General features: G+C 45.0%; 1 protein-coding gene across 8 annotated transcripts in view; it reads left to right on the forward strand.

The window, feature by feature from the left end:
• Positions 1-19,494, forward strand: part of ZFHX3 (zinc finger homeobox 3) — a 1,297,849-nt gene extending 1,278,355 nt beyond the window's left edge. For all 8 annotated transcript variants that reach the window (XM_057314209.1, XM_057314211.1, XM_057314210.1 and 5 more), the window contains 3 exons: positions 3,227-3,329; positions 4,643-10,078; positions 13,535-19,494. In XM_057314209.1, the coding sequence (XP_057170192.1) occupies positions 3,227-3,329; positions 4,643-10,078; positions 13,535-15,204 (7,209 nt within the window). In that variant the 3' untranslated portion in view covers positions 15,205-19,494. The remainder of the gene's footprint in view (positions 1-3,226; positions 3,330-4,642; positions 10,079-13,534) is intronic.
• The last annotated feature ends 3,608 nt before the right edge of the window (positions 19,495-23,102 follow it).

Genomic DNA, 23,102 nt, shown 5'->3' on the forward strand with positions numbered 1-23,102 from the left:
ATAATTTAACGTATTGAATGTCTGTGGGTGTACAGATTATGAGAAGAAGCAATCTCTGTGGATGGTATAGTGAAAGGTAGAACGTGTACATGTTTGTACCAATTGTGTACTGTCATCTAGCCAAACCAGTAACTTTTCTGTTTGGCTTCTGAGCCTGTGATGGAGAAGTGGGAAGATGGAGAGAGGTGGGAGGGAGGAAATTCGACTGTTCGCATGCGTGTGTTTCCTCTGCTGGGGAAGGTGGTGCCATCCAGTTATCTGAGCGCTTCTGAGGTTTGGGCACATCCGGGATGGCTCTGGTTATGCAGCGGTCGGGTTGTGTCCTCTCACGCACCTACATGCTCCAGTGCACCTAGCGAAAGGGAAGGTCTTCATAGAAGACATAGACTGTGCTCGGCACACTTGAGTGACTGCCCTTGCCATGACTTTGAGCTATCCATCAGATGCTGTGGCTAGAATAGTCTGAACCTTCCATACCATTTGGTAGCCAGACAGGACTGGAAAACAAGGGGGATGCCAAGGCAGGTATTGAAGGAACTCTGCCTTTGGCCAACTCTCCTTTTCCTCATGGAGCAGAACTCCTCCATGAGCTATTGGCAGGACTATATTTATGTTTTTTGTTTTTTGTTTTGTTTTTTTACAAAACATGCAAAGTTTGAGTGAAAAGCTTTGGAAACTAGTAGGAGAGGGAGGAATGGACATGGGAACTTCAGTGTCTGAGAGCCGCTGTGGGGCCCTCCAGCAGCCTGTGCAGGAAGGAGGCTTCCATTCTCAACCTCTCTGTTGAGACACATGCACAGATACACCCCACCAGAATTTCTAGATCCTCAGGTTTCCCTTTAGGGATAGTCCTCTTTGCCTCCTGGGAGTTTCTTGCCCATCAAAATTTTATATACCACACCTTTTTTTTCCCCCAGAGAGAATTTGGGTACACTAAAGATGAGAAGGTGCAGGTAGATAAAAGTAATTACTTAAACACATATGGGGCAAGACTTACAGGTTTGGAGGCCCAGATTAAGATGCAGAGGAGCATGTGAGGTTGATGATTATATTTCGGGAAGAGTTAATTGATGGAAGGTGAAGGCAGACAAAGAACCTCTGCTTACTGCCTTCTTGAATCCCAATCAGGAATTATGATTAAAGTCGTGGCGAGACAACAGAGGGCTGATGAATTGGTGTCTTTTTTTTTTTTTTCTTTTTTGCCGTCATTCACACTTGATTGACTTCAACCTTTCAAGTGCAAAAGTCTCTCTTTTCCATTATTATTCATAGCCATCTGAGTTTTTCTAATTAAAGTGTATGAAAACAATTACTGATCCGTCGTACTGAGTCTGTTAGAGGGGATGTCTGCCTTACTGTAATGCGTATAAAAAGCCCACAGTTTTCTATAATGATGTGCAGCTGAGGTGTTAGATAATTTTATTCTTTTTTACTCTGTAGGGCTTTTTTTTTTATTTTTCATGATTCATTTTTCATAATTCCTAAAGATCCCTGGAAAGGACTGATCCTGCAGCTACAACCGAGAAAGGAGGTGGGGGGGAGTCTTTTTTCCTTTCCCTTTCTCCCCCTCTTGCCCCCAACCTCGTGCTCCCCCTTGGCTGAGGACTATAAATTAATCGGTGACCTTTTACTTCTTGGATTCCCGCTGGACTCCCCAACCATACTGGTCAGAAATGCTTTCTATTAAAAAGAAAATAGATGGAATGAGTTTGGCAATCTCTGCTCCATTCCTAACGATTCATCAACAGCTAGCCTTAACCAGCTGCTGACGAGCTTTGTGTGAGGGTGCAGATGTCTGTGAGCAGGAATTCTGTGTCACACACATTCACCTGCCATGCACCTGCTCTTCATAAACACGAGCTTTCTCAGAACCCTTCTCCATAGTGCCTGTTGCTTAATTTTTACACCTATAAGCGTCTGCGTTGCTGAGATTATTCTAATACCCCTAAATGTATTGATGAGTTACCTTAGCACTGGAGCCTGTCACCGATGTTTCTAGGGAACATGTCATCAGCTGTTATGAGCAAGTCCAGAATCTTAAAGCTATTCAAAATTAATAGTAATTTATTTAAAATATTTAATTTTGAACAGTAAATGAGGTGCTCCAGCCTTTGCACCAGCAACTACAGCTATTGAGATACCTGAGTTTCATGGGAAAATAATTCCTTCAGGTGGGGCTGGACGCCATGTAGAAAGGTTAGTGGTGTGAATGTAGTTTCATTTCTCAGGCTGTCGTCAAACTTTCTAATTCATTTCGCAGGATCATCACCTACTACCTTTCCACCCTATAGCAGGCAAAGGGATATTACTTCTTTTTTAAATGAAGAACTTTTATCCTTATGTTGAATTTGAGGGCTGCTTATCATGTTAATGTGGGGCAAATGATAACTTCTTCAGACAAACTTCTGGCCAGATGTCAGAGAAGCCTGGAGAAAAATGTCTGAGGATCTGCCTGATCCAGGCTGATTCTGGAATTGCTATATTAGCAAATGATAGCCATGGTCAAGGTGGAGCTGCCCTAGTGTAGAATGCTGTGCAGGGCACCCACCCTGTGTGGTTGGGACGCTGGCCAGACGTTCCCTCTGATGCTGGGAAGTGAGTCATAAGAAATGCTTGTTTGCACTTGATCTAGCTTCTAAAGGGTTACAAAATTTTGTTTCCTGGAGAATCTGCCAATGTGTCTGCATGTCCTTAGCCTTCTCTTTGTTCTCTTCTTTTCTTCTTCCCCTTTCCTTCGCTCTTACTCCCCTCCTCTTCTTGCCTGAATACATTTTAAAAACAGTACTACAATGCTCCCTGCTTCAAGATTACAGTGTACTTTACTAGGTATGATTTAATTAGGGCCCTTATTATGTTTTCAGCAGCTTAAGGTGGGCCTTTCAACTTATCTACCTAATTGGTTGCACAAGAAGTTTCACAGCCCATGACAAAACATTGTCAGTGATCAAAGTCAAAATTCTGCATAAAGGAAAAATATTAATAATAAGATTATTCTTCAAGTGTGCTCTGCTAATTATGTCCAGAATGTAACCGTAGAAACACTTTTGACTGATGTGAGCTTTGTCTAATAAACATGAATCTTCAGTGAGCTATGAAAAGTGACACTTCCAGCTTTACACTGGTGAAGGCTAATTTTGCTTATTAAATAATTTTTACACATTTCCCTGTTTTGTGTCTCTTTCCTCTCCATTTGACTCTCCTCATTTCTCTGCCTCTTACTCCTCAGGTGACCACCCCTGAGATGGTGATGCCCAGCAGCATGTTCCTCCCAGCAGCTGTTCCAGATCGAGACGGGAACTCCACTTTGGAGGAGGCAGGAAAGCAGCCTGGTTAGTGTCATTCCTGACCCCTAGAAATGGAAACAAAATGAAATATTGGGCCAAAATTGTCACTGAGCAGGAGTGCCACGAATCCTTACAGTCCTCCCGAGGTGAATGTAACTGACCAGGAGATGAGGGGGCACTGTTGTCCCCTATTTCATACTCTGGTTCCTGGCACGTATTTGTACACTGTTCATATGGTTTAAAGTGGAAAGAAAATAAGGTGGAACCAGTGGAATTGTGGTGGACACATGTCCCCTTAGACTGTACATTAGGGAGTGAATAAATAACCAGAGACTCAGTCAGTAGACCCATGACTCCCCATTCTCAGCCGTTAAATACTCAGTCTCTGAGCACTTAATTATTAGGGACTTTTGGAGCATAGGTGAGGGATTTCAGAGCACTACATTAGCTGTCTTTCTAACTTTCCTCTGCACATAGTTCTTCTTTGAGTCTTCGGGAGTGCCTTAGGACCTTGCATAGAGGTGCATTTAGAAAGAACATTGTTTAGACATGTGCTGGTGCCCCATGGTGGCTGCTAGCTAGATGGGTCATTAGACCTCCACTTAGGAGGCTCTTCTCCATCTTTCACCTTTTGTCAGCAGCTAAGATTTAAGTTGGGAAGACTCCCCCCCCACACACACTACTGCACCACCCCCCCTTGTGATTTTTTTCCATATTAGAAAGTAGACAGCTGACTTTAAAAGGGTCAGAATATGTATGGGTGTGATGATATCACTGTAGAAAAAAACTTTTATGTATTTTAATGTCCACTTGAATGTTTATTTCTTACTGAATTGAGAGGACAGTCAAAAGTAATGTTATAACAAATTAAGCTAAGAAACATATTCCAAAATCTTAGAATTTCTTATATTACAATGGACAAAGTTATTTTAAATTCCCCCCCATTTAGGACAGCATTAATTCACATATTTTACAGTTCCAGACCACTTAAAAGGGGAATCCAGTCTAAGATCAGTAACTTTCAAACCAGTTCTCAAGAAATTCAAGATTCTGAGTCAAGCAACTGAATGGTGTGTAAAGACAGATCCAAGATATGATACAGGCCTATTATAATGAAACTTCTGTATTTCCTTTTAGTCCCCTCTGTTCATGTGCACTTGCTTATTTATAATATGTACTCTTTGCAGGGGCTGTGTGGAGTGAGTCTGTGTTCCAATTGGGTATTTCCCTTACTATAAGAAGATTCTGTGTTCACTTGCTAGGTAGATAGCTGTGGGTGCCATCCTTGAAACAAAGCTTTCTTTATCATTGGGCTTGGCTTTTTTTTTTTTTTTTTTTTTTTTTTATTTAAATTACAGAAACCTCAGAGGATCTGGGAAAGAACATCTTGCCTTCTGTAAGCACAGAGCACAGTGGAGATCTGAAACCCTCTTCTGCTGACCCAGGCTCTGTGAGAGAAGAGTCAGGCTTCCTATGCTGGAAGAAAGGGTGCAATCAGGTTTTCAAAACTTCTGCTACTCTTCAAACGCACTTCAATGAGGTTCATGCCAAGAGGCCTCAGCTGCCTGTGTCGGATCGCCATGTGTACAAGTATCGCTGTAATCAGTGCAGCCTGGCTTTCAAGACCATTGAAAAGCTGCAGCTCCATTCTCAGTACCATGTGATCAGAGCTGCCACAATGTGCTGTCTTTGTCAGCGTAGTTTCCGAACTTTTCAGGCTCTGAAAAAACACCTTGAGACAAGCCACCTGGAGTTGAGCGAGGCTGACATCCAACAGCTTTATGGTGGCCTTCTGGCCAATGGGGACCTCCTGGCAATGGGAGACCCTACCCTGGCGGAGGACCACACCATAATTGTTGAGGAAGACAAGGAGGAGGAGAGTGACTTGGAAGACAAACAGAGCCCAACGGGCAGTGACTCTGGGTCAGTACAAGAAGATTCAGGCTCAGAGCCAAAGAGAGCTCTACCTTTCAGAAAAGGCCCCAATTTCACCATGGAAAAATTTCTAGACCCTTCTCGCCCTTACAAGTGTACAGTCTGCAAGGAATCTTTCACTCAAAAGAATATCCTGCTAGTGCACTACAATTCTGTCTCCCACCTACATAAGTTAAAGAGAGCCCTTCAAGAATCGGCAACTGGTCAGCCAGAACCCACCAGCAGCCCAGACAACAAACCTTTCAAGTGTAACACTTGTAACGTGGCCTATAGCCAGAGTTCCACTTTGGAGATCCACATGCGGTCTGTGTTGCATCAGACCAAGGCCCGAGCAGCCAAGCTGGAGGCTGCAAGTGGCAGTAGCAATGGGACGGGGAACAGCAGCAGTGTCCCCCTGAGCTCCTCCACCTCAAGTCCTGTGAGCACCAGTGGCAGTAACACCTTTACCACCACCAATCCAAGCAGTGCTGGCATCACTCCAAGCTCCAATTTACTGAGCCAAGTGCCCACGGAAAGCGTAGGGATGCCACCCCTGGGGAATCCCATCGGTGCCAATATTACTTCCCCTTCAGAGCCCAAGGAGGCCAATCGGAAGAAGCTGGCAGATATGATTGCATCCCGACAGCAGCAGCAGCAGCAACAGCAGCAGCAGCAAGCACAGACACTGGCCCAGGCTCAGGCTCAAGTACAAGCTCACTTGCAGCAGGAGCTGCAGCAGCAGGCGGCCCTGATCCAGTCTCAGCTGTTTAACCCCACCCTGCTGCCTCACTTCCCCATGACCACAGAGACCCTGCTGCAGCTGCAGCAGCAGCAGCATCTCCTCTTCCCCTTCTACATCCCCAGCGCAGAGTTCCAGCTCAGCCCCGAGGTGAGCTTGCCCGTGACCAGCGGGGCGCTGACACTGACGGGGACGGGCCCGGGCCTGCTGGATGATCTCAAGGCTCAGGTTCAGATCCCACCGCAGAGCCACCAGCAGATCCTGCAGCAGCAACAGCAAAGCCAGCTCTCTCTGTCCCAGACTCACTCTGCCCTTCTACAACCAAGCCAGCACTCTGAAAAGAAAAACAAATTGATCATCAAAGAAAAGGAAAAAGAAAGCCAGAGAGAGAGGGATAGTGCGGAGGTGGGTGAGGGCAACCCAGGACCCAAGGAGTTGCTGCCAGATGCCTTGAAGGCTAAAGAGAAGAAAGAGTTGGCACCAGCAGCTAGTTCTGAGCCTTCCATGCTCCCTCCACGCATCGCCTCAGATGCAAGAGGGAATGCCACCAAAGCCCTGCTGGAGAACTTTGGCTTTGAGCTGGTCATTCAGTACAATGAGAACAAGCAGAAGGTGCAGAAGAAGAATGGGAAGACGGAGCAGGGAGAAAATCTGGAAAAGCTTGAGTGTGACTCCTGTGGCAAGTTGTTTTCTAACATCTTGATTTTAAAGAGTCATCAAGAGCACGTTCATCAAAACTACTTCCCCTTTAAACAGCTAGAGAGATTTGCTAAACAGTACCGAGAACACTACGATAAACTGTACCCCCTGAGGCCCCAGACCCCAGAGCCGCCGCCGCCGCCTCCCCCACCACCTCCTCCACCCCCTCTTCCTGCAGCACCACCTCAGCCAGCTTCCACGCCAGCCATCCCCACGTCAGCCCCACCCATCACTTCACCCACGATTGCACCGACCCAGCCATCCGTGCCACTCACCCAACTCTCCATGCCCATGGAGCTGCCCATCTTCTCACCGCTGATGATGCAGACGATGCCACTGCAGACCTTGCCGGCTCAGCTGCCCCCTCAGCTTGGACCTGTGGAGCCTCTGCCTGCAGACCTGGCCCAGCTGTACCAGCATCAGCTAAATCCAAGCCTCCTCCAACAGCAGAACAAGAGGCCTCGCACCAGGATCACGGATGACCAGCTCCGGGTCCTGCGGCAGTATTTTGACATTAACAACTCCCCCAGTGAAGAGCAGATCAAAGAAATGGCAGACAAGTCTGGGTTGCCCCAGAAAGTGATCAAGCACTGGTTCAGAAACACCCTCTTCAAAGAGCGGCAACGTAACAAGGATTCCCCTTACAACTTTAGCAATCCTCCTATCACCAGCCTGGAGGAGCTCAAGATCGACTCCCGGCCCCCTTCGCCAGAACCTCAGAAGCAGGAGTACTGGGGAAGCAAGAGGTCTTCAAGAACAAGGTTTACTGACTACCAGCTGAGGGTCCTACAGGACTTCTTTGATGCCAATGCTTACCCAAAGGATGACGAATTTGAGCAACTCTCTAATTTACTAAACCTTCCAACCCGAGTCATAGTGGTGTGGTTTCAAAATGCCCGACAGAAGGCCAGGAAAAATTACGAGAATCAGGGGGAGGGCAAAGATGGAGAGCGGCGTGAGCTTACAAATGACAGGTATATTCGAACAAGCAACTTGAACTACCAGTGCAAAAAATGCAGCCTGGTGTTTCAGCGCATCTTTGATCTCATCAAGCATCAGAAGAAGCTGTGTTACAAGGATGAGGATGAGGAGGGGCAGGATGACAGCCAAAATGAGGATTCCATGGATGCCATGGAAATCCTGACACCCACCAGCTCCTCCTGCAGCACCCCGATGCCCTCACAGGCTTACAGCGCCCCAGCACCATCTGCCAACGCAGCCTCCTCCGCTTTCTTACAGCTCACAGCGGAGGCTGATGAACTGGCCACTTTTAGTTCGAAAACAGAGGCAAGTGATGAGAAACCAAAGCAGGCTGAACCTCCCAGTGCACAGCCAAACCAAACCCAAGAAAAGCAAGGACAACCAAAGGCAGAGCTGCAGCAGCAAGACCAGGCCGAGCAGAAGACAAACGCAGCCCAGCAAAAGCTCCCACAGCTCACTTCCCCCACTGCGTTACCACAGCCGCCTCCACAAGCACCCCCACCTCAGTGCCCCTTACCCCAGTCAAGCCCTAGTCCTTCCCAGCTCTCCCACCTGCCCCTCAAGCCCCTCCACACGTCGACTCCTCAACAGTTGGCAAACCTACCTCCTCAGCTAATCCCCTACCAGTGTGATCAATGTAAGCTGGCATTTCCATCGTTTGAGCACTGGCAGGAGCATCAGCAGCTTCATTTCCTGAGTGCACAGAACCAGTTCATCCACCCCCAGTTTTTGGACAGGTCACTGGATATGCCTTTCATGCTGTTTGACCCTAGTAACCCACTCCTGGCGAGCCAGCTGCTCTCTGGGGCTATACCTCAGATTCCAGCCAGCTCGGCCACTTCTCCTTCAACTCCAACCTCCACAATGAACACTCTGAAGAGGAAGCTGGAGGAAAAGGCCAGTGCGAGCCCTGGAGAAAATGACAGTGGGACAGGAGGAGAAGAACCTCAGAGAGACAAGCGTTTGAGGACAACCATTACACCAGAACAGCTAGAAATTCTGTACCAAAAGTATCTATTAGACTCCAATCCAACTCGAAAGATGTTGGATCACATTGCGCACGAGGTGGGCTTGAAGAAACGCGTGGTACAAGTCTGGTTTCAGAATACCCGAGCCCGGGAACGGAAAGGACAGTTCCGGGCTGTGGGCCCAGCGCAGGCCCACAGAAGATGCCCTTTTTGCAGAGCACTCTTCAAAGCCAAGACTGCCCTTGAGGCTCATATCCGGTCCCGTCATTGGCATGAAGCCAAGAGAGCTGGCTACAACCTAACTCTGTCTGCAATGCTCTTAGACTGCGATGGGGGACTCCAGATGAAAGGAGATATTTTTGATGGAGCCAGCTTTTCCCACCTACCCCCCAGCAGTAGTGACGGCCAAGGTGTCCCCCTCTCACCTGTGAGTAAAACCATGGAGTTGTCTCCCAGAACTCTCCTTAGCCCTTCTTCCATCAAGGTGGAAGGGATTGAAGACTTTGAAAGCCCCTCCATCTCCTCAGTTAATCTAAACTTTGACCAAACTAAGCTGGACAATGACGACTGTTCCTCTGTCAACACAGCAATCACAGATACCACTACCGGAGACGAGGGCAATGCAGATAATGACAGTGCAACGGGAATAGCAACTGAAACCAAATCCTCTTCTGCACCCAATGAAGGGTTGACCAAAGCAGCCATGATGGCAATGTCTGAGTATGAAGATCGGCTGTCATCTGGTCTGGTCAGCCCAGCCCCAAGCTTTTACAGCAAGGAATATGACAATGAAGGTACAGTGGACTACAGTGAAACTTCGAGCCTTGCAGACCCATGCTCCCCAAGTCCTGGTGCAAGTGGGTCAGCAGGCAAATCTGGAGACAGTGGGGATCGGCCAGGGCAGAAACGTTTTCGCACTCAAATGACCAATTTGCAGCTGAAAGTCCTCAAGTCGTGCTTTAATGACTACAGGACGCCCACCATGCTAGAGTGTGAGGTCCTGGGCAATGATATTGGACTGCCAAAGAGAGTTGTTCAGGTCTGGTTCCAGAATGCCCGGGCAAAAGAAAAGAAGTCCAAGTTAAGCATGGCCAAGCATTTTGGTATAAACCAAACAAGTTACGAGGGACCGAAAACAGAGTGCACTTTGTGTGGCATCAAGTACAGCGCTCGGCTGTCTGTACGTGACCATATCTTTTCCCAGCAGCATATCTCCAAAGTTAAGGACACCATTGGAAGCCAGTTGGACAAGGAGAAAGAATACTTTGACCCAGCCACTGTACGTCAGTTGATGGCTCAACAAGAGTTGGACCGGATTAAAAAGGCCAATGAGGTCCTCGGACTGGCAGCTCAGCAGCAAGGGATGTTTGACAATGCCCCTCTTCAGGCTCTTAACCTTCCTACAGCATATCCGGCGCTCCAGGGCATTCCTCCTGTGTTGCTCCCCGGCCTCAACAGCCCCTCCTTGCCGGGCTTTACTCCATCCAACACAGGTGGGTTCTGCTCTAGGTGATTCTTACAGCATTAAATAGCTGACCAATTAGCATTTTGTTCTGTGGCTACCATCCAAACCCTCTGAATGTTGGGCAGATAGGCAGAAGCTTCCCTTTCTAGTTTTCTAACAGCAACAGAACTTCTGGTCCTTTCCACTGAGTCTCCCTAGTCCTGTGGTTTTCTGACGTCCCAGTCTCAGGGATGGGACCCCTTGGTTAGAAAAGTCTGCTCTGAAATTAGTCTCTTGCCCTGTGTTCCATAACACAACCAGGATGTGTACAGGGAAGAACTTGAGGGTCCTCGCATCCTAAATCCTGGGTTATTTTCAAGAAAGAGGTTTCTAGCATAGACCCTTCTAGTCAGTCTTTGTGAAATTGCCGATCCCATCTAGATAGTTGTTGGAAATAGAAGGCATTTGACTATCCTAGCTAATTCTGGATCATGCTCTATGGAAACTGGTTCAAGAGAACTTAAGTCCTTGTCCTTACCTGTGGTCCCTGCCTGTTTTTAGGGAGCTGTTCTGGCAGAACTGCTATCAGAAAGAAAGCTCTCATAAATGGATCCTTACTCCTGGGCTTCTTACCTGGCTAGAACAACAGTGGTTATATTAGTTTCATTATAATGAGACTACCTTTGTACTTGAATGTACTGACCAGGAGTCCTGTTACTGGGCAATATGGTTCTGAATCTTCAGACGGACAAACGTTAATCCTCATTTTTAGGAGTCTTCATATCACCCCTTCATTTCCTTTTCACCCATCTCTCTTTGCTCCCCCCAGCCCCATAATTCAGTCAAATACTTGGTACTTTATTAATAGGGAGTTTGATGGTTCTTCCTGTGTCCCTCTCTTGTTCCTCCTCCTCTGTCCTCACCTGTCTTCTCTGGAGCCAGCTATCTTTCCTAAAGCACAAGTCAGCAAGATTCCCCGCCGCCCCCCCCCCCCCCCCCCCGCCCCGGACCTGCATTGACCGGTGTACCTTTACCAAAGGAGAGCCCTCTAGAGTCCCTGTTCCCAGGGGTTGAAGTGGTAAGAGCATTAAGATGTCTAAGTCATTGCTTATAGTTGTTGGCAAGTAAGGTCACAGATTAATGCTAAAGCCAAATAGCCATAAGCCAAGAATCAAGCTATGGAAAGTGTCGAGGCACTGAATTACCCTTGTAGCCCAGGACCTTGGCAGAAGGGCTTGGGATGGCCCAACATTTCATAATAATGTGAAAAAAAATTAGAATGTCTGATCTATTCCCCTTGTTTTACAGATGAGAAAACTGAGGGCCAGAGAGGTCAAGACCATTCAGCAAGCTAGGGTAGGAGCCAGAGCTCCCACCCAGGCCTCCCGGCTCCCAGTGCTATGTGCTCCTTCCACAACACCCAATATGAGCCAGTCAGTCAACAGGTATATGCTTAGTGCTACTCAGGTTCTGACCACTAAGAGTGGACTCAAGATAGAAAGGTATGCTCTTAATTACTAGAGGCAGCCAGGGTTACCAGTATGTCCTAGTTACCACCATCTGACTGTACCACAGCTCACAGCAGCACTGGGTCTGGAACGGGGGAAGGAACTTGTATTTAATATGTCAGGTCCAATGGTAAGCTCTTTCCATATGACCTTTCATTTAGTCCCTGCACCCATGTATTGTAGAAAGTTGAGGTTCCGTGCAGTCGGGGGGCCTAAGGCCACATAGCAGCTCTGTGTCAAACACAATCCACACTGCGTCAGTCTGACTCCAGCGGTGCATGACAAGCATCAGGGTGATGAAATGCCTTCCTTGGTTCTAATCTTGCTGATGAGAAAACTGAGGCCACAGAACTAGCTTGAGAATATATTGAGCTACTATATCAAACGTGGTTAGTATAAAGCTTGGTAAATACAGCAAGGATTCTGTAAATGAGTCTTACAGTTTCTTCCTCTTCTATTCAAGACACAGAAGTCAGTTTAAGGCCTTCTGACCTGGATCTTTCTCCTGAAAGCCTGATGCCACAGAGATGGAGAAATCTCTAGATGTTTTTTCCTTGCCTCGCTGATTTTTTAGCCATGTCCTAAGTTGTCGAATTCATAATCCATTCACTCTCCATCTTGTGCATGGCAGTTTAACCAATGAACCTTTACTGGCTTTTTCTGAGTCAGATACTTCTTTCTGGTTTCAGTTCCTTCTGTGCATTGAGGAAACTGGATGACTTCATCTCAGTGCTTCCTTTCTGCTGTTTTGAGAGAACAAATTAATGCTGCTATACAAAGCCAAGGGAAGCATCCTCCTTGGCTTTCCAAACGTTAATGGTTTATTTTTCTGGGATTGGCAATTTGAGGCAACCTTGTTCTCTTCGTCTGAACTTTGAGGGTTTTTAAATGCTGCACCAGTGTGAAGCCAACATTGTCTTCACCCAGGTCTGGGCTTCTCCGTGTTTTCTCACAAGGACAGGGTCATGTTCTAGAACCCCTAACCCCAGCTTTCCGGCAGAAGGTGGTCCAGATGAAATAGTGAGGAGCTGTGGGATTTTTTTATTTTACATTTTGGTACCCTCTGAAGAGGAGATGAATACAGTCTAGTGTCTTAATGCACCTGCAGGTTGATGTACCAGGAGCAGCACTGTCTTCCAACACCCTGGAACAAAAGACTCTGAGGGAGGACATTAGGCTCTGGGCTGGGTGAAGGCTTCATAGGCAGAGTGTGACTGCAGATGGGGCTGTACCCCATGTGGGCCTGGTGACTTGGCAAAGACCTTTGCTACCCATAAGTATGAGTAGGTTGCAGTGGTACCAACACTTTGGGTCTTTCCATTTCTGATGCTACTTTCTGAAGCATCTGCAGTCTTTCTTTCTGTATGTCATTCAGATGTGTTGGAAGAGAGAATGCTCATTTCTCCAGCAAACTTCAGAATCCTCTTCCTAGATGGTTACATTTTTCAACAGATTTGTTAAAGATTACCTGAGCCAAGGTAATGGGACAGTTTTCCCTGAATGGATTGTGCAGGCCAGAGAGGCACATTTGTTTGTTCACATGGTCTTGGGGGCTTGGCCAGGTTTCTTGCATTTTGCTTTCTTCTCCTGTTACCTCTCTCCTCTACAGCTTCTGGTGGGGCGACACTATTTCTGTGGAGCTTTGATGAAGGCCTTTGGTTCAAATGTCCGAGCTGGAAACACCTAGTTTGGGGAAGTGGGCTAAGAACATACGGATTAGTGGACGTGCCATGTGTGGCAGGAAGGTGTTAGAAGTTGTTTAACTGAAAGGGGAATGAGGGGAGCTGACCCAGGATTGGACACTGATTAGAATACAAAGCTATCCAACCCTGAGCCTGGTGAGACCCCGCTATTGAAAATGGTGGTTTTGAGAGGGTCTTTCAACTTTTAACCTTGAGATCTCAGACTTCATGCCAGTGACACAAGTACAACATCTTGAGCTTCAACCTCACCACTCCAGACTGACCTATGGTTCTTTCCGTCTTCATTTCTTTCAGCTTTAACGTCTCCTAAACCGAACTTGATGGGTCTGCCCAGCACAACAGTTCCTTCCCCTGGCCTCCCCACATCTGGATTACCAAATAAACCGTCCTCAGCATCGCTGAGCTCCCCGACCCCAGCACAAGCCACCGTGGCGATGGCCCCTCAGCAACCCCCCCAACCCCAGCAGCAGCAGCCACTGGTGCAGCCGCCGCCGCCCGCAGCTCAGCCACCACCTGCGCCACAGCACCCACCGCAACAGCAGCAACAGCAACGCAAAGACAAAGACAGTGAGAAGGTAAAGGAGAAGGAAAAGGCACACAAAGGGAAAGGGGAGCCCCTCCCTGTCCCCAAGAAGGAGAAAGGAGAGGCCCCCACAGCAGCCACAGCCACGATCTCAGCCCCGCTGCCCGCCATGGAGTATGCAGTGGACCCTGCCCAGCTGCAGGCCCTGCAGGCCGCCTTGACTTCGGACCCCACAGCCTTGCTCACGAGCCAGTTCCTTCCTTACTTTGTACCAGGCTTCTCTCCTTATTATGCCCCCCAGATCCCTGGCGCCCTGCAGAGCGGGTACCTGCAGCCTATGTATGGCATGGAAGGCCTGTTCCCCTACAGCCCTGCACTGTCGCAGGCCCTGATGGGGCTGTCCCCGGGCTCCCTACTGCAGCAGTACCAGCAATACCAGCAGAGTCTGCAGGAGGCGATCCAGCAGCAGCAGCAGCGGCAACTACAGCAGCAGCAGCAAAAAGTGCAGCAGCAGCCCAAAGCAAGCCAAACCCCAGTCCCCCAGGGGGCTGCTTCCCCAGACAAAGACCCTGCCAAAGAATCCCCCAAACCAGAAGAGCAGAAAAACGCACCCCGTGAGGTGTCCCCCCTCCTGCCGAAACCCCCCGAAGAGCCAGAAGCAGAAAGCAAAAGTGCGGACTCCCTCTACGACCCCTTCATTGTTCCAAAGGTGCAGTACAAGTTGGTCTGCCGCAAGTGCCAGGCGGGCTTCGGTGACGAGGAGGCGGCGAGGAGCCACCTGAAGTCCCTCTGCTTCTTCGGCCAGTCTGTGGTGAACCTGCAAGAGATGGTGCTTCACGTCCCCACGGGCGGCAGCGGCGGTGGCGGCGGCGGCGGCGGCGGCGGCGGTGGTAGTGGCGGCGGCTCATACCACTGCCTGGCGTGCGAGAGCGCGCTCTGTGGGGAGGAAGCTCTGAGTCAACATCTCGAGTCGGCCTTGCACAAACACAGAACAATCACGAGAGCAGCAAGAAACGCCAAAGAGCACCCTAGTTTATTACCTCACTCTGCCTGCTTCCCCGATCCTAGCACCGCATCTACCTCGCAGTCTGCCGCTCACTCAAACGACAGCCCCCCTCCCCCGTCGGCCGCCGCCCCCTCCTCGTCCTCCGCTTCCCCCCACGCCTCCAGGAAGTCTTGGCCGCAAGTGGTCTCCCGGGCTTCAGCCGCGAAGCCCCCTTCTTTTCCTCCTCTCTCCTCATCTTCAACGGTTACCTCAAGTTCATGCAGCACCTCAGGGGTTCAGCCCTCGATGCCAACAGACGACTATTCGGAGGAGTCTGACACGGATCTCAGCCAAAAGTCCGACGGACCGGCGAGCCCGGTGGAGGGTCCCAAAGACCCCAGCTGCCCCAAGGACAGTGGTCTGACCAGTGTAGGAACGGACACCTTCAGATTGTAAGCTTTGAAGATGAACAATACAAACAAATGAATTTAAATAAAAAGATTAATAACAAACCAATTTCAAAAATAGACTAACTGCAATTCCAAAGCTTCTAACCAAAAAAAAAAAAAAAAAAAAAAAAAAAAAGGAAAAAAAAGAAAAAGCGTGGGTTGTTTTCCCATATACCTATCTATGCCGGTGATTTTACATTCTTGTCTTTTCTTTTTTCTTTTACTATTAAAAAAAAAAAAAAAAAAAAAAACCTTAACCCTGTTACATTGTGTCCTTTTGAAGGTACTATTGGTCTGGGAAACAGAAGTCCGCAGGGCCTCCCTAATGTCTTTGGAGCTTAAACCCCTTGTATATTTGCCCCTTTTCAATAAATGCCCCACGTTGATAGCACAGAGGAGCCCGGCATGCACTGTATGGGAAAGCAGTCCACCTTGTTACAGTTTTAAATTTCTTGCTATCTTAGCATTCAGATACCAATGGCTTGCTAAAAGAAAAAAAAGAAATGTAATGTCTTTTTATTCTCAGGTCAATCGCTCACACTTTGTTCTGTTTTCAGAATCATTGTTTTATAATATATTATTTTTTCAGTTTTTTTTTTTTTTTTTTTTTTTTTGTTCCAGAAAAGATTTTTTTAATTTAAAAACGGGCAGAAAGTATTCAAGAAAAACAATGTGAACTGCTTTAGCTTTCTGGGGATTTAAAGGATAGCTTTTCTGCTGAAGCCAATTTCAAGGGGAAAAGTTAAGCACTCCCACTTTCAGAAAAAAAAAAAAAAACCCACACACAGAGTGTTGAGGACTTGTAGCTTAAAAAAATAAGTTTTAAAAACTGACTTTCTGTATTTATGATAGATATGACCATTTTTGGTGTTGAGTAGATTGTTGCATTGGAAATGAACTGAAGCAGTATGGTAGATTTAAAAGGAAAAAAAAACCTTTTGTGTACATTTAGCTTTTTGTATGGTCCAGCTGACAGCTCCTCATTTGATGTTGTCTTGTTCATTCCTAGCAGATAGATTGCAATCCGTTGATTCGCCTAAGCTTTTCTCCCCTTTGTCCCTTAATTCCACTTTCTCCTTCCTCCTTCCACCCTATAATCTCCCACTTAAGGTAGCTGCCTTCATTTCTTAGAGGGTAGCTGCAGAATTATTTTATAAAACTAAAGAAAGAATTTCAAAAGGTTCTAGGGGTCATTAGGATCCTCACAGATTATTTTTGGTTGGGGAGTTGAAACTTTTTAAAGGCATATAATTCTAGTTACCTATGTCTGTAAGCCTTGTGCCATTTATTTTTTATTTATCCTTTCTTTAGCTGTTTTATCCCTTCTTTTCCTCCTTGTTTGGTAGGATGCTTCAAATATTCTTTTCCTAAACTAAAGCATTTGTTTCGGTTTGTGTAATTGGGCTGTGTGCTTTTCTTTCTAAAAAAGTTTTTGGTTAGGGGTTTTGTTTTTGTTTTCTTTCCTCTCAGAAAAAGAAATTTCATGCTTTAAATAAAATCCAAAGACACACCCTTTCACTGCTGATGCAGAAAAAAGGGAAAGGGTTCTTGTTACTTGAGAATTTGTTTCTGATTTAAACAAACAAGACTTAGTTTAATAAAAGAAAGTGTAAAACAAAAGATTCCCAGGTTGTTATGTGCTTCTTCTGCAAGCAGAGAGGCAACTGTTAATGACAATTCCATATACCAAAAGACACATTTTTTACTTCAAAGTTTTGTCCTTGTGTTAGGCAGTCTGAGCGGCAAGTGATCCAGAGTGCAGCCAACAAAGAAGCAGATAGCAATGTACAGAAAGCAAAAAAGGAACCGTATGTGAGGCACTTGTATTTATGTTAATATCTGTATTCCTGTAACACATAACACAACTCAACACACACCCTTTCTCATCTTAAAACAACGGTCTGAACTTTGAAAGGAAAACTTTGTGCTGCTAAAACGTAGATTTTGGAGACAAATAGATGCTTTGCTGTTTCACTTTCATAGCCAAACATCAACAGAAACAATCTCCCCTTGCCCCGAAAGTGTGAAATCCTTCCCTTCATTCTCTTCCTTATGTTTCAAAAGGGAACTTCGAAGACTGTGAATGCAGGTTCCATTGGTCATCTTTCGGGCTTCTTTCCCCAGTGCTGAAGCCACTCAACGACTTTGCAAAAGACTGGAGCATTCCAAGATCTGAAATGGATTTTTTTTTCTTTTTTCTCTTCTTTTTTAGCCGGGACTATTTTATTTTTATGAATTCGTTTTTGGTTTAATGAAAGAGTAGATCCAGAACTGTTGTATATATTTCTAACTAGGCTGATGCACAGTGCAAATTCTTTTTAAAATTTTTTTAAGTAGAAATACTAAAGAGTACCATCTAACTATTCATACCAGTATCCAGTTGTAGCATAAGGTGTCAAAAACAAGTACACATAAACATTTGCTGTTTTAAAAAGCTCTTTTCTTTTAACAAGAATTCTTGTATTTCTCCCTGTGTTTGAGATGAACATTTTTAAATTTTAAAGTTGTACAGTTTTTTGTTTTCCATTATTTTATCTTGTTTGTAACTCTATGAAATATATATATATTTTTTGCCATTTAACTGTTGTATGTTACTCTGTGTCTGTATCATATAGAAAAAAAATGTTTGTTTTTGGTTCTCTATGTGATACCAATTAACAATTTAACACTAGCTTTACCTGTCAAATTCTGCTAGGTTTTTTTCTGAAAACTTTGTTTTTAAAAATGATATTGCTTGGTAATAGTGCAATTTCTGTCCCTTTCCCTCCCCCCCCCAACTTTAAGTTCATTTCCTTGTAATTTTGCCACCCCTCCACAACGGTGGTTTTTGTTTGTGTGTTTTGAGCTACTATGCCATCCTCCCTGTGTGAGGCAGAGTGACTGTCAGTGTTTTGTTATGCCATGCCTTGACTTGTGGGTGTATCTGGCAACAGCAAGGTGGTTGGGTAGGTTGGCTAAGCATGCTTCTACCCACCAGTGTTTCTCAGAGGGATTATGTGATTGTTTCATCCTGGAGTGGGCTGCACATTTGATGCTTTCCTCTACAGTGCCACCACCCACATACATGTTCATTCAAAAAAGGAAAAAGAATTCTCAGCATTAACTCAGAAGTAGCAAAGCAGTCAGTAATGGTGACAGTTAGAGGTCAAATATGAGCTAGTTAGATGTCTGTGGGTTGACATCCACTATGGCTGTGACTGGTATCAAAGCATGAATTCACTACAATGCTCAACTGTTCAGACTGGTCTCACTAGGAGAATTTAACTCCTGTCTGTTGCATAGTAGGTAGCTGAATAGGATATCTCAACTCACTTTTTAAATCAGTTCTTCACCTCTATTGACACTTCATATTTTGGTTGTTTTTGGGTTTTTTTTGGTTTTGTTTTTGTTTTTGTTTTCCCAAATACTCTGAGGTGTGGGTTGGCGCCTGACACCATTCAGTCATGGCACCATATGAACCCACCGAATGGAACTTATTTCAACCATCCTTTCTTCATCCTTCCAAAAAAGAAACTTAAGAAGGACACACACACACACACACACACACACACGGAAAAGTTTAATAAATCTAGGAAGTTTTGTTTTTTTTTAAATTAAAAGCTATTTAAAGAGATGAATGTGGCCAAAGTTTTACATGATTGAAAATAAAGTAAAACAGACGGCATGTGTTTAAACCTGAGTTTATCAGGCATGGCAGGAAGTTGCAGGAGAGAGAGGCAGTGACCCAAGCCAGTGCACTTGATGTTCATGGACATATATTTTTTTTAAATAAATTAAATTAAAACATTTTAAATAGAAGCATAAATTGAGTTGGTTGTTTGTTGGCGCTGAGATACTGCCCACTGTGAAACAAAGCTTTGACTAGTTTTTTTGGTTTGTTTGTTTACTTTCTTGGGGGGGGAGGGGGGCAAGTTTGGGTAGGAAAGAAAGCATAAATGAACGTGACCCTGAGGTGAAGAGGTATATGAACAGCCTTTGCAATGTACAAAAAACAAAAAACAAAAAAACAAAAAAAAATAGAGCAAGTGAAACCAAAAATGATGTTCTTGGTGTTTTTCTATAATGTAGTCTTGTTAGCTTTTTTGTTACTGTAACAATGCTGATCTCGAACTGTACCAAAATACATGGAGACTAACAGAACCACATGGAACTTTCAAACTGAAAAAAAAATTTGTCACAAAAACTTTGTTGTCATAGTTAAGTTGATTGTAGATGGTAATTGAATATACTCCTTTGAAAATATTTCATCAAGTATGTTTCCTGCTCATTGTGATACATTAAAAAAATATGAGCAAAAGTTCTTGTCTTATGCCATCAGATTTTGTGTGCATGGATGTGTGAGAGAGAAAGAGATTGATGGCTGGCAAAGTGTAAATTTGAACGGTATCTTGAGGTTGCATGTACTCATACCAAGGTACACAGCTCTTTAGTATTTCTAAATGTCCTTGTATTTCCTATCTCCTGGTATTCATTGAGGAAGTGCAGCAAGTTTTGGCCATGGTACTGACTAGCTTATTTCATTGAAAAGGGTAAGCTTAACAGCTTGGGTGATATCTGACCCTCAAGAGCCCTAATAGTACCTGTATTTTTTTTCTCAAATGTTTCTATGAGAATTGTGGACACGGCACAGCCACAAGGCAGTAAGTTTTGCTGATGGCTGGAAGAGAGGTAAGATAAACTTTCTGAGATGGGAATTGGATCCACTGTTTATGACAGAAGGATGTGAAAGGTAAGTTGAATTAAGTGGGTGATTCACTACATTTACCTTTTCTATCAAAGAACTTCTCTAAACCCCTTTTAGAGCAGAATTTGAGATAAGAACAGTCCGCAAAATAGTAATAGCGTTAGTCATTCCTACATACAAGAGAATACTCAATCCTCTTATAAAAAACTCTCTGTTACAGCACAAAATGCCTGAAATTCATTAATAAGGAGTATATCCAAGATCAGGCCCAAAGGCCTTCCATTCATCTCTAATTTATAGCCACAGCTGATAAATAATTTAAACTCTAGTAGCTAGGATTGGACAGCATTGCAGGCTAGCTGTGCCCTTGCAAGGTCTGTGGCATCTGCCCTTGGCCAACAGGGGTCTTTTCTACCCCAGGAGTTAAGCTATGAAATCCTCTTCTATTGGCTCTTACAGTCATTGTCAACCCAGTCTTTTTTCTTAGTTCTCGGAGCAGGCATTCAAGAAGAAGCAATGACCCTATTAGCTAAAAATTTCAAAGAATTCTACAACTGGCACAGGCATTGCTAGTGCTTAGAAAGGAAAAGTTGGTTCCCTTGACAATGCTAGAACCTCTATGCCAAACAAGTAGTGTCCCTGATACTATCCCTAATAAAACCGTGATCTTTCCCCAGGCATTGTACCTTCCTTTTGGGCGTTCCCACAGAAGCACATGGCTTCTATGTCAGTATGTTTTCTTATGTTATGTCACTGATCTTTCTTCTGACCCCACGAAAAGGTACAGGATGATAAAAATTGTTCAGACCTAAAGCCACATCTGCCTTTCTAAGCCATAATTATTTTAGGATCTGGCAGGATCACACTGAAACATTTTAAATGCAACTATTTTGCAGAGAGGTTTTGCTGCCTCAGCTCTCTACAGGAAGGTGACTACAATTCAAATTCTTCTACAGATAAATTTTTAACAAGAAAATAAGACCAAACCTCAGTGATGGTTGAGCCCTTTGTATCAGAAAATCTCTGAGCACCTGAATTACATTGAAAGAGGGTTGGGCAAGAGACTCTGTTACTAGAAAAGCTTTTTCTTAAGGGAAAAGAAGGCTTCCAATCTGGCTTCAATATCATGCTCATGTGGATATTAATCTCCTTGGAATTAATAGCCTTCCCCCCCCCGCCCCGGAAAATGTGAAACGGCAACATCTTAAAACGGCTGATGTGTGTTAGGTAGCTGTTTCTAATTTTGCTTTAAAGAAATGTCTGTAGTGCCTAGCTCCTGTTATAGACTAATGACCTTCGAAATCTCACTTTTAACAAGTTTAGACTTTAAGTTACAAGAGCACAAGCAGTTTAAGAGTCAAGTTGAAGGATGAGAAGTTTGCACCTGCTGCTCTGCTCTGCAGCCTTAATTACAGCAGGACACATGTGCTCACTCAGTCTCTGTACATTACTGCCACAGCCAAGGCTCTGGCAAAACTTGTAAAGAAATTAGTGCTCTCAAGGCCATTAAAATAGAGGCAGCTTTCCATTACTTTTTACTTCACAGCAAAGGTGGGTATTTTCCTTCCTTCTTTCCTTCCTACCTTCTTCCCTCCCTTCTTTCTTTCACCCTTTTTTAAATTAAAGGCACAAGTTTTTAAGTTAAGATGTCTTAGCAAATTAGTTTAGATTCCTCTCAGTCTATCTTACTGAGTTTTTAAATTATAGGTGCAAAAATAAATTGGTTCTTGATTCTTTATGACTGCTTCATTTCTTATCCTATATGGAACAAAGAGACTATGTAATCCAATTTATGAATCCCTTAAGATGGGAATCAGAGCTTTCAGATGAACAGTTTCACTCTTGGGCCAAGATTCTTTGGGCTAAGAAATGAGAAAAGAAGCAGCTAAAAGTAGCAACTGAGGAAGGCATCAGTAAATATTCTCTGCCTCTCTGTAATGCCAAATACTTCTTCTTGAGACCTGCTCTTCCTTGTCTTCCTGTTCTCCATACACTACTCTTTCTTAAGCTCCCTTATATGTTGCTGCTGTCTTTTAGACCCCCTCTGCAATACCTTATATTTACATGACACTTGAAAAGTACTTTTGTAAAATTACTTCTTGCTTGTTCCTTAAAATGATCAATAAGCTAGGCAAAGTGGGTGACATCCCGGGCGTTCAGGAGAGGGAGGTAAAGAGCGAGGGGAAAAGGCACTAACCATATGTGTAGCCTTTGTCCAGTGCTCCTTCTGCCCCACCATACCCCCCCACACTATTTCCTGAGAGATGCTAAGGAAGAGTGGCTGAGAGTGTAGGTTCAGAAATCAGACTAATGGGGTTCATTCTGACTCCAGCACTGTGACCTTGATTGTGTTATTTATTCCCACTGTAAAATGAGGATAATGGTACCTGCTTCACAGGGTTGTTGCAAAGATTAAACAATATATGCAAAAATGTTTTGAACACTGCCTGGTACATAGTGAATGATAAATATCTGTTGCTAATATTTTTGTCAGTTTTAATTCTCCAAGTCTTTTTTGCTGTAGGTCCCTTAGGACTGCAGCTAAGCTTGCTTTAATTCACAGAGGGTTTGGGCGCTGCAGTTGTATAGATCAGTCCCATCAAGCCTTTGTCTTACGTTTCTATCTGAGGCTTCCCTGTCCGTACACATCTCAGAGGACCCAGAGGCCCCTCAGGGAGGTTCTGCTCAGAACTGTACAGGAGGGCAGTACAGGAGCTTGCATTCCAGTCTCTCAGGGCCCCACTTCTACTGATGAATTTGGTCAGAAGAAAGGATGGCTTTCATTTGCTTTTGTTTGCAAAAGTAGACCTAGTCCTTCTTTACCATCCCTTGACAGGTGAGTACCTTAAATGTGTGGGGTTACGGATAGAGAAAATGGAATAGGTTGTGACAATTTGCCCCCTGCCACAGCCTGTTTTGAGGTGGTTCAGGTACACCGCTTAGGAGCTGCAGCATCTAAAATGAGACTATGAAGGGGGTGCCTGGGTGGCTCAGTCGTTAAGCATCTGCCTTCGGCTCAGGGCGTGATCCCAGCGTTGTGGGATCGAGGCCCGCATCAGGCTCCTCCACTGGGAGCCTGCTTCTTCCTCTCCCACTCCCCCTGCTTGTGTTCCCTCTCTCTCTGACTTTCTCTCTGTCAAATAAATAAATAAAATCTTAAAAAAAAAAAAAAAAAAGACTGTGAGAGTGAATGAACTGGACGTGAGACAAAACTGACAGAA

This window comes from Ursus arctos, unplaced genomic scaffold, assembly GCF_023065955.2.
Source record: "Ursus arctos isolate Adak ecotype North America unplaced genomic scaffold, UrsArc2.0 scaffold_19, whole genome shotgun sequence".
Taxonomy (NCBI): Eukaryota; Metazoa; Chordata; class Mammalia; order Carnivora; family Ursidae; genus Ursus; species Ursus arctos.